The 12,352-nt window shown below is 34.0% G+C and overlaps 2 protein-coding genes and 1 pseudogene across 2 annotated transcripts; 2 read left to right on the top strand and 1 right to left on the bottom strand.

Annotated features, from left to right (window-relative positions):
- Window positions 1-1,989: 1,989 nt before the first annotated feature.
- LOC123194561 (protein kinase PINOID 2) lies at window positions 1,990-3,887 on the top strand. Its single transcript, XM_044607817.1, has 2 exons — window positions 1,990-2,628; window positions 2,795-3,887. Exons 1-2 carry the CDS (start codon window positions 2,030-2,032, stop codon window positions 3,660-3,662), a joined length of 1,467 nt encoding a protein of 488 aa, XP_044463752.1. The 5' UTR covers window positions 1,990-2,029; the 3' UTR covers window positions 3,663-3,887.
- A 2,290-nt stretch (window positions 3,888-6,177) lies between these two features.
- Window positions 6,178-7,294, top strand: LOC123194560 (early nodulin-93-like). The gene is made up of 4 exons (XM_044607816.1): window positions 6,178-6,373; window positions 6,743-6,804; window positions 6,897-6,972; window positions 7,067-7,294. The coding sequence occupies exons 1-4, from the start codon at window positions 6,283-6,285 to the stop codon at window positions 7,159-7,161; spliced, it is 324 nt and encodes a 107-aa protein (XP_044463751.1). The 5' UTR covers window positions 6,178-6,282; the 3' UTR covers window positions 7,162-7,294.
- Window positions 7,295-9,353: 2,059 nt separating this feature from the next.
- On the bottom strand, window positions 9,354-10,581 carry LOC123194190 (annotated as a pseudogene).
- Window positions 10,582-12,352: the final 1,771 nt, after the last annotated feature.

Below are 12,352 nucleotides of genomic sequence, written 5' to 3'. Positions count from 1 at the left end.
TCTTTTTTTTTATGAGGAACAATTATATTTGAGTTTAATTATCTTTGTCGAACTGAATCAATTATATTTAACCGATAAAACTATAAATCTAATTATTAATTTTACAATCAGTATAATTTAAAATTTTAATTTTGATATAATATAAGAAACTAAATCATCTAAATCATGTCCCTTGGAGATTTTTGATTTCATACCCTAGTCATTAATTTGAGTAATTAAAATAAAATAAAATTGTGAAACCACTTAAAAGTCGGCACGTGTAAAGGCAAAAATATGGACCCAATTCAGTTACCCTGGGAGCAAGAGTTCACATGCATGGCAAGGACGCCATAAAGAGGAAGAGATGAGAAAAATATCGTATACTCATGGTATGCATTAATAGTCAATTTAAATAAATAAAGGCCAAATCACTATCTACCACCTAAGATTTGCTTAAAGAACAGTTCTCCCCTTTAAGTTTCAAAAGTCCAAATAACTCATCTTTAATATGCTTTTATTAGAGAATTGGTTTATGATCAGGGTAAATTACTAGTTTAACCTTCATTGGTGTAATGACAAAAATGTCTTCAACAGAAAATATAAACTTTAATTATAATTATATCTCTTTTAATTGAATTTACAAAACTAACCCTTATATGAAAATGAAGATTTAATAGACTAAATTGCCCTTCATCCTCTAGTTATATATACAGTTAACCATAAAATTGAATGAAGTTGTGAAATTAACATCTTTTTAAAAGCCCATCCAATAACCATTTTGCCCCTCCTTCTAATAGAATTTGTTAACCGACATAAATGATAGGTTTTGTGTTTAGACTTTTGAAATATAAAGGGTGAGAATTTGTTAGTTAACCAAACTTTGAGGGGACCTATACTGTTCCCTAAGTGAAGCGGTAAGTCACCTTTCCCTCTTAATGTTTATCCGAGAGGTGGAAATGAATTTAGGCCACGGGTGCTTCGTGTATCTACACCTTTTCTGTAGTAGTATTTATACTTTTGGTTGATTGATTTGTGACCGTCAAGATCAAATGTTTTGTTGTGTGCCTTTTAATTATGCGTTAATCTTTTATTGGGAAAAGCATAGCATAAAAATGGGTGTTAGCAGAAAAGAACAAGTGCTTTTGACCATTGCCTTTTCACAAAGCCAACGTTTTCCCTCGTCTAAATAGCCAAATTCCCAAGAATTTTAACATGCATGCGTTTCAAAAGCAAGAGTTTCGAAAAGTATTCATTATCTTTACTTGATGGAGTGATAAACATTTTCCAAAATAGGGTTTTTCATTTAACAAAATTCTCTTATTTTTTTTAAATCCAACTTTATTATTTAAAATCTAAATTTGTTAGAAAAACATTATAATTGTGAAATTCTAATAACAACCCTTTTCATATCTTAATAATAACTATAATAGTGATAAAAGTTAATCATAGGTGCGATCAAGAGGTGAGAGATGATTAATAGAAAAATTTTAATAAAAATATTAATTATTCATAATTAAATTAAAAAATTTTAATTTTATATTTTTTTACACATAAAATCTTATATTTTATTACACAAATTATCCTAATATATTGGACATGGTATTTGCAATGACCTTTTAAACATATTATTACTTGTATTCCTCTCTGGAACCCACTTCTTCTGCCACAAGCAGACGCTAGTGGCTGTGTCAGTTTCAATTAACGTTTTTAACATCGCAATTGGTTGACTGAGCCTCAGTACTTTACTGAAAAGTTTACCGTATCCTTCAATTTTTATATCCATTCAGTCAATTACTGTTAATTTGTCAGTTTACGCGAATATTAATGATCTACCGCAAAACCAGTATTGGCAATGTTGTGATAAGTTATTAAAAATACTAGAAAGTTTCATAAATATAAAACATATAGGGGTTCATTTTTAATTAAAAAAAGTAACACTTTTGTAAACTTGAGCTCCATGCTTCACATTCCATATTTGAATTGATATAAAATGCCATTGAACTCATAGCAAAGGTAGAATTAAAATCCCTCATCTTCATTTTTACTCTCAATGCATGAGCCACCACCAACAATGGCAGCGACCACCGTTCTCCGGGATGAATCCGACTATGATAGTAGCTCCTCCTCGATAACGGTCCCCGACTCTAGTCGTAGTTTCATGAGCAACCTCAGCTTTGGCAGCCGCCGTAGCTCCATCTCTCTTTGCTCCCCGTCCGCGGAAACCTCTCTTTACAACTCCCAAAAGCCACACAAGGCCAATCAAGCCGCGTGGGAAGCCATGAAACTGCTCCGAAGAGCGCAAGGTCGAGTTGGGCTCGAGCATTTCCGGCTCCTGCGCCGGCTTGGCAGTGGTGACATAGGGAATGTTTATCTTTGCCAGATAAGGAACCCTGTTGTGGGACTGCCGCAGTGTTTTTACGCCATGAAAGTGGTGGATAGAGAAGCACTTGCCATAAGGAAGAAGTTACATAGAGCCGATATGGAGAAGGAGATTTTATCCATGCTGGATCATCCTTTTGTTCCCACTCTTTACGCCGAGTTTGAAGCCTCCCATTACTCTTGCTTAATCATGGAGTACTGTCCCGGCGGTGACTTGTATGCCGCTCGCCAACGCCTGCACGGGAAGCGTTTCAGTATTTCATCGGCCAAGTAAGTTTATGTAACATCCCTGTTCCAATAGTTTGATAATTTTAAGATATTATCTGCAGTCAAGAATTTTACTTTTTTGCTTTACAAGCCAAAACACATTTAAGAGATTTTCTTGTCTACAGTCAGTTTCTGTTGTTATGACGATGATAATTGTTAATTGTTTCAGGTTTTATGCTGCTGAGACACTTTTGGCTCTAGAGTATCTACACATGATGGGCATAGTTTACAGAGACCTGAAGCCGGAAAACGTCCTGGTTAGGGAAGATGGGCATATTATGCTTTCGGATTTCGATCTTTCTTTCAAATGCGACGTCGTACCGAAGCTCCTGAAGCCAAAGCAAAACATGGAAGCCATTGACAAGTATGAAAAACACAGCTCAATTCCATCGTGTGCTTCACCAATGCAGCCGGTGCTATCTTGTTTCTCAGCCTCAACCAGGAAGAAGAAGGTTACAGTTACAACAATAACAGAACAAGTTGAAGGCACTCAAGAAGTTGATCCAGAGCTAGTAGCGGAACCCATCAATGCTCGATCGAAATCCTTCGTGGGGACGCACGAGTACTTGGCGCCGGAGGTAATATCAGGCCAAGGCCATGGCAGCGCCGTGGATTGGTGGACTTTAGGGGTGTTTTTGTACGAGATGATATACGGGGTAACACCTTTCAAAGGTGAAAACAACGAGAAAACCCTCATTAACATTCTTAAAAAGCCATTAACTTTCCCGAGAATTGGTGTTAGCAGCAGTAAAGAAATGGAAGAAATGGTCAAATTACAAGATCTTATAAGCAGGCTGGTAGTGAAGAATCCCAAGAAGAGAATAGGAAGCTTAAAGGGTTCAGTTGAGATTAAGAGGCATGAGTTCTTCAAGGGCGTTAATTGGGCACTAATTAGATCGATTAAGCCTCCAGAGGTTCCTAATGAGCAATTTGTCCGTAAGATTAGGAATAATAATTTATCAAAGTTAAGCAAGAAAGAGAGAGACGCCCCATATCAGATACCACCCCATCCTCATCATCATTTTGACTGCTTCTAACTGAAAAATGAAAATAAATATTTAATGGAAGTGATGTTTTAGATCACTGACTGTGCTTTGGATTCAAACTTTATTTAATATAAGTATGCTTACCTGTAAAAGGAGCCAACCCCAGCCCATAATTGCCCTCATGAGAAGTTTATGAACTTGAAGGCGATCATGTGCTGACAATAATGAGTATTGATTTCTGATGATGATGGTAATTTTTTATAAATGAATGTTCTTTTACTTTCTTTCTCTCTCTCTTTTTTCTTTTCTTTTCATATACCCACTCATTCCCGTGTTCTTTTACCCATTAAAGGGTAAACAAGAAAATGTAATATATTGGATGATTCTAAATTCACCGAGCTAGGGGCGCGTGTGTGTGTATATATATATAAAGTGAAAAAGAGTGTTGAAGTAAAATCACAATTCAGCTGCGCAAAACCATATCTTTGACCCTTCATTCTTTGAATGAATGAGGAGAATTTTTAATAAAAACTAGGATGGAGATGGAGATAATAATGAATATATCTCTAGTTCGTCTCCTCACTTTCCCATCTCTTCCCTTATATATATTTTAAATCTTTAAATATTAAAATAAATTTAAAAATTTTAAATTATTACAAATATACCTTAATATATAATAAATATTTTATTATTTTTTTAACATAGATGAGAGGGTAAAGGGAGAGGGATTTTTCTATAGGATGGGGAGAAAATTTTTTTTTACGTGGAAGAAAAAATTAAGATTTCTTATCATCTCAGTATCGAAAACATGACAAAAATAGAATAGATTTTTTTAACAAAAACAGGAACATAGATTAAGATATTTGGCCTTGTCATTTTGTTGTCATCCCTAATAAGATGTAGCTACATGCGGCTAACACAGGGTTTAAAATTTGGGTTGTACGTACCATTTGATACCATGACCTCAGGCTCAAAGGCATATAGATTCATATCATTTTGTAGTTGGACCACTTTCAAAATATCATGAAATAAAAATTATTAATCAATATAACATGTGTATGTTACAAAATACTTAACAAGGAAAATATGATTGACGAGGAATGTTAGTAATGTATTGGATCATATAAATTAATGAGGGATATTATTAGATAGTCAAAGAAAATTGAAACGGGGACCTTCAGGACTCAGCACGCGGGCTTCTTATTATCCACTTGAGACTGAAAATGATTCCCTTTTATCATACGAATTTTGTTAAAATAATTCTAGGAATCTAGATTTTACCATTTACATATCAACTATGACAGATAGTGATGGTGAAAACAACTAAAGTAGAAGAGCACTCATGACAAAACATGCAACCCAGTCAGCAGTATTTCGGGGAAGATGATGATCCAGTTGCCCAAGGATTCTTTATTATTGTTTTGGCAGATGATCCCTGATTTCACTTTGGCCCAAAACCCATTTTGCTCTATTTTCTTTCCTGGTTTAATTCTATGATGAGCTCAAATTTGGGTCATATTTGGGTAACCAAACTTTTATAATCCTTTCATTAGTATGCATAAGTTTTAACTCAGTTGTCCAAACTAAGACAGCCCCTTCTATTTTCAAGTAAAACCATCCAAAAAATTATGGACAAAAATGGCGAGTGATATATCATAAACTTTATATTTATTGCCACAGGTTAACTTTTTGACCTGTTTGTACAGTATTTTTGATACCACCTTTTCAAAAATCAACTTCAATATCTATCTATTTTATGATTTAAATTCATTAGTTTCGTTTTATTTTAGATTTATAAAAAAAAAATTTAATTCTTAATTAGTTTGTATAAAAATTGACGTAACCCCTCTTTCATGTCGCCCTCTTTATGCACATCCATTACTGGAGCAACCCAACCACCAACAATACTTATTCATTAGTATACCCAGGAACTGTTTCTGCCCAATTCCGTACCGCTGTCACCAACCTCGAGAATGTGACAATATATATTGACAATGGTAGCAGTCAGCCCGCGAATTTATGGACGACACTTGTTTAAATCTCATAAGTACTGGGCACTTGCAAACGAAGACTGCCCATGGTTTGGAGCAACTTTGCACCAAACCGCTGGCTCCTAACATTTTAATCCTATAAATTCAGGTTTGCAATAATCTCCTTCTTTCTTTTGAAAAAAAAAGTTGCTTTTTTGGATGTCCGTGTATATGAATAATTTATTTTAAGTGACCAAAAATTTTTATGCCCTTTGTCAAAAAATTATGAGGTTCATGAATTTAACAAGTGTGATTCTTATGGATAATAAAATCATGAGAGGGAGGATCCAAATAGTAATTAAATTAGATCTAGTTTCAGTTGAAGGTCAAGTTTATTAAATATTTTAAGTGTAAAACCAGGGGCATATTTAGATATGAGGGGACAAAGCCAAAGAATGAATCGACCATAAACAGAAACCCAGATGAAAACAACTGACTCCTCACCCTTAGTATTCAGATAAAACCATCAAACTCTGTACTAGTAAGCTCCAGTGTTTGAAAACAACACATCCGTCTCTTCTTTCCTTTCCACCAGCTGCTCCCTCTTCCCTATAAATCTCCAACAAAATCTCATGCACTTCATTCATTAACTTGCTTACTTGCATATCCCATTTCTATTTGATCAAATTACATCTCTTACAATGGCAAAAAATATGGTTCAGTCTCCTCTTGAGAGGGCTAGCTTGGCATCACTTGATCAAAAGCTAGCCGTGGCAAAGCGTTGCTCTCGTGGTATGTATATGCATGCCACCTTTATCTTTTTTCCTTTGTTTTTGGCACACCTGTTTCAACCTTAACTATTTATATAGATGATTAAAACATCTTAAATATTTCATGAACATCCCATATGCTTAAGAAAAAAAGTCCCACTCCATTGTTAAAAGAAGGGTCCTTTTGGGGGTAGGGGACCGGGATCCAGAGACCCCAATTGAACCTCTTTTTCATCCTCAAGTATTGAACAAAATTTAACGTTTGGCATTTTTTGAATTCCACAGTCAAGGTGGATGATGGGGTGGTTAAAAATTAATTGGTTTTTTTGCTTATATATAATCATATAGCTCAATGAGTAAAGTGTACTTGTTTGTGTTTATTACTTAACAGAAGGTGTAATTGCGGGAGCCAAGGCAGCTGCTGTCGCCAGCATTGCCACTGCCATTCCAACTGTAAGTCTTCCAAAGACCTCACGATTTACAGTCTAGACATGTATATGCTAAAACAATTAATCAAAATTTCGCCATTTCTAAAATGCATGCAGCTGGCGAGTGTGAGGATGCTGCCTTGGGCAAAAGCTTATCTCAACCATACAGCTCAAGCTCTCATTGTCTCCACAGGTTACCATCTTTCTATATTTGTTCTGCATGGATCACTATTATCTATTTGGCTGTTTGTGTTAATCAATCAAATTTATTCATTGATCAATTACAGTGGCGGGCGCCGCATACTTCATAGTTGCTGATAAGACTATTCTGGCGACGGCACGCAAGAATTCTTTCAAGGACTCTAAAGTGGAAGCATTCTAGCTAGCTATCCTTCTACTATGATCGTGAATTGCTATTAAGATTATATGTTTGTCGTGATTATAATCTTTTGAGGAGCAGATTAGCATGTAAACTCATTACCTGTATATAAATAAAAATGGGTATATTATTCGTACGTTTGATTGCACAACAATGAGCTTCAATCTCAGAAATGAATATCATCTGAAATTTGCCATTAATAGGATTATTTAGCTAAACATGGTTGAAAGATTACGCATCGATGGAGTGGAACCTTTAATTGTCAGAGAGTCGAAAGTGAGTAGATCAAAGCTGAGTCTAAACGCCACTTGATGTGCACTCAAGAAGAAGCCATCAAATAAAGGAAAACCATCATCTCGATATGTTTTTGGACTAATGTTTGTACTGGTCGTAGCAGGCAAATTAAGACAATCTAAGGATCCCAGCCCTTGGTTAAGGACACTTGTTCAAATCTCAAAAACATTGCAGCAGTTGCACATGAAAAGGCTCAAGGCTTTCGCATGGTTTTGAGACAGTTCTGCGTCAAAGTTCAAACCTGTGGCTTCACTTACCAGGGGGAAAATGAAAAAAATACATAAAAAAGATGGTTCAGAAAAATGGGTTAAGCAAGGAACAATTAACAAGTTACTTTATGGGAGTGGGTGTGGAAGTGAATAATTAACCTGTGACCAGTTACCAATGCCCATTGTTTTGAGTATAAATACGGATTACCCATCAACACGGATTACATAAAACTACTACAAATAAATAGGAGGTATAGAATAGACCAATGTTTGATTCCAAACTATAATGCATCAATTTTCAAAATTTTAAACTATTCATCAAGTCATAGAGAGAACTGCGGTTAAAGGTGAAAAAAGAAGGTAGTTAAAGATTGAGGTGAGGAAAAAAACTCTAAATTTAAAGGAAAAAAATATGATTTCTTAGACTTAAAAAATTTTAGGTATGAATAAAATTATTAATTTTTAAAATCTAAAGAAGAGAAAAAATATGATAAATTATATATTTTTTAATAATATTATTAAAATAATAATTTTATCTTTATATTAAACTAAAAATTTTAACAAAAATTAATTTATAAATGAGATTTAAAGTTTTTAAAGTAGATAAATAAAAGTTTGAAATTACATCAAGCCTTGGGTGGAAATAAATCTTTGGGCATATGGAATAATACAAGGTCGATCGATAACCGTTTGTGTTCCTTGCTACTACAATTACAAGTCCAACGATTTGTTATGGTTATGAATTTATGATAAATATTATGTTTGATGGCAATGCCAAATCCAAAACTTGGTCAAAATGTCCACTTCTGTTTTTCATTGAGCAATTTTGGGTGAAAAACCGGGGGAATTTAGGCAAAAATTCTGCAAACAAATTATGAAAGCAATAAACGACAAAGCAATGCAAGACAAAAGAACATGAAGAAAAACTGTTGAACGGAGGAATCTCTAGTTTTGAAGTTTTGATGCAAAAGTGAACGCAGGAGATTAAATGTCTAGATGCCTCCTGCCATTTTAGCGATTATAGAATCCTAACCGATCATATGGTGCTCATTTATGCGAAAAAGGAAATGGTTTCTACAATCCTATGCGGACTCCAAAAATTGAGAGGTATTTGTTATGTTATCAAAATTTTTTCATAATCAAACTCACGAGTGTGACCAATTATTATTAAGAAAATATTATTTTATCTCGTAACTATAATAAAAACTTAGATATAAAATAATTTTTTTTTTAAAAGTCTCGTATTAAAAATAAAGGTTTAATCTGTTTTAACTCTTATAATCTATCAAACATTAAATAATTATTTTTTATTATCTTAAAATTATTTTCTTTTATTTTAACAATTACAACTAAAGTTTGATTACTCTCTTACCAAATTGAAATCACAATTATGCGTATCAAATCATCAACTGTTATAACCCATAAAACAATTGTAATGTGACCTTAACTTTAATTTTAATAAAATTTTAATAACTAAAAGGTTCTTACAAAAAAAAAATGATACTCCTAATGTCCAATAACGTTAGCATTTTAATTTTATAATTTTCACTCTCACTACTTAGATAAAAATAATATGGTAGACATAGACTCTTGGGATTTTTAGTAAAATTACGTTAAAAACTGATTTTTTATCTTTTTTTTGTCTCTTTATATTGTTTCACCAAATTTCGCTCGAGTTCAATGTATTGCTTGTTAGCACAAACTTTCACACCAATGATACAGAAGTTCTGCCATGCAACCAAAGCGTTGCAATTTTTGTGAAAATTTGTCATCTGGGATCATTGAGGTGAAATATTGGCGTCCAAGATCCAGGGAGCCTGCATCGCTACAAGCAGATAAGACACCAAAAACAACGATATCATCTGGCTTGAATGCTCCAGTAATCATTGTTGAGATGAGTTCAAAAGCCTTATCTGCATTCCCATGCATGGATAACCCAGATATCATTGCATTCAAAGAAGCCAAGCTTTTGAAACTCATGGCATCAAGAACTTGTGTTGCTGCCTCCATATTTCCACATTTAGCATACATCTCAACAAGACTTGTCCAGAGGGATATTATCTTTAGTTTTTGAAAGTTCTTGTTTACATAGGCATGAATCCATTTGCCAAGATCAATTGCACCTAAACAAGCACAAGCTGGGAAAATGCTTTAAAATGATACATCATTAGGCTCTATCTCTGGTCGTACCATTTGGCGAAATAACATTACCGCTTCTTTGTAGTGGCTCATATGAGCATAGCCACCAATCATAACATTCCATCAAATAACATCCCTTTGCTCTGCACTATCAAACGATCCACGACCCTTCTCCAAGTTACCACATTTTGAGTACATATCATAAGTTCACTAACAGTAGGAAGATTGTTACAAAGTCCATGTTCTTCAATCCAAGACTGAACCCAGTTGCCCAATTCAAGAGAACCTAAATCCCTTGAAAAACTTCCAATGCCTCTTGATATCGACCACTTAGAGAATAACCAGAGATCATAGCATTCAAAGAAACTCACATCCCTCACGGGAATTTTATCGAAAGCTGCCTAGCCTCATCTAGATAAACTCTCGACGCAGAACCGGGGATCAAAGCCGCGTATGAAACGGAGAATGCTTTTATCAAATACCAATATTGCACTTTCCAATTCACCATTCTGTGCATACATGTATAATAAGCGAAATATGAACAAATGCATCAGAGTCAAGCCTCAACTTCAAAACATGGGCGTGAATCTGTTTGCCTTCACTAGTAGCCGCAAGTTTTGCACAGGATTAGAGATATTTTATGTTTGCTTTATTGGTGGAGACTTTGAGGCCTTTCACCAAACAGAAAAATATTCTCGCCGATGTCAGCTCTCTGTCATGCATTACACAATTGCATAAACTGATCTTTCTCAAATCTGAACATTGTTTCTGCACTGCCCATCACCCATTTAAATTCTCTCTGTATGACACATGTTTACTATGTTCTTAAAGAAATTATACATATTTTTATTGGCAATCTGAAACGGGGTAAAAGTCCTCTTACTAAACTCCTCAGCGACATCAATAATAGGTCCCATGGAAATTTGTGAGTTAGGTTTGTACGTGTGTTTCAGAAAGTAAATAAAATTGTTGATTAAATATCTAAATTTGTTTTAAATTTGTCTAATAAATTGATATTCTATTAAGATTCATCAACAAAGTTATAGAGGATTCTTTTGATAAAAAATATTAAAACTTTATATTTAGATTAATATTTATATTTCCGGTGTGTTTAGGTTTTGATGGAGATCTTGAATGGAAAAAGAAAATTATACATATTTGATAAATTAAAATTGCAAAATACTGTTCTATGTATTGTGACTGATATGGGTTGTATTTATTTATAATAAAATATTACAGGGGAACAGAAGCTGAGGGGAATCCTGATGAACCTGGGCTCATGGACCCCAACTGTTTGATATAATAATTAAACGAAAAGAGAGAAAGCATGTGGAGAAGCTGATAAAATAACACCGAAAATGAGTACCAGATGAATTGAATTGGCCCTAGTTTCTCACTTTCAACTTTCAAGGTCATCAGGCAGGATAAAGCAAATATTAATATGGTGGGATTTGATTCCGATTGAATTTAAACATTTAATAAGAATTAGCTCAAAATTAATTCGAATTTAAGTGAGTTAGTTAGAATTCGATTTATTCAATATTTCAAAAGCAACGGCTATTTTTGAAGGGTAATCCAGCTATGGAGGTAGATTCTGCAAGTGTTATTGAAGGGAATGGCCCCTTTTTAAAAAACCATCACAAATAATACAGAATAAAGAAATTGGGGCATTAAGTCTAAGGTTTTTATGCGGAATATTCACCTTGTCTGGTAGATAAATGATGATTAGGATTCCTCCTTATCGAATCCTTGGTCAACACGCAAGCATCTATCCCTAAATGGACCTCAATATGTTTGCCATGCCAGCATAACGGACTCTACATCTTCACTGTCAGAGAGACTCTTATGGTTTTGTTCATTTTAATGGAGTATATTCTGAAAGAAGCTGTTACTTGAAGTTATATAAATATGCTATTTTTACCTTCCCCTTATGTGCCCACATGGGGATGATATGACCGTAATTAGTTTAATGAATACTTGTAATATGAATCTTGAGAGAACAACACCTTAAAAAATAGTTATTGAGATAAGAGAGTTAGCATTTGGAGTCCAACATACCATCGCTTTATAATGCTAGCGTCCACGTGAGTTGGCTATGCTCTAACTCTCAACTAGCCCCAAGGCTACAATTGCAACTGCAATCCTAATATACTACTATTATGCAGCACTGACACTTATGCAAGTTGACTATGTGCTAGTCTCAAACTATGATTATAATTAAGATCTTAACATATTATTATGTTTCGTAGTCTTACCACCCATGTGATTATTCTGTGTTCTAATTTTTTGTTGGAAGACGTGATGATAACTTTGATATAAAATAATATAAACTTTAAAAAAATTATATTTAAAAAACTAGTTATTGAGATTGAAGAATATAAAATCATATAAATTTCACATTAAAAATTCATATTTTTAATGTGTGATTCAAGTCTTATATCTTATACTTGGAATTTAAGAACTTAACAAACTTTTTACTCAAAGCATGAACCATGCACAACTTTGAAAGCATATATGCATGCTACCATTATGCAACACTGATATTCACACAG

Source organism: Mangifera indica, chromosome 13 (genome assembly GCF_011075055.1).
Source record: "Mangifera indica cultivar Alphonso chromosome 13, CATAS_Mindica_2.1, whole genome shotgun sequence".
Classification (NCBI taxonomy): Eukaryota; Viridiplantae; Streptophyta; class Magnoliopsida; order Sapindales; family Anacardiaceae; genus Mangifera; species Mangifera indica.
Note: the sequence above shows the minus strand (reverse complement) of the source record. Positions and strands in the feature narration are given on the sequence as shown.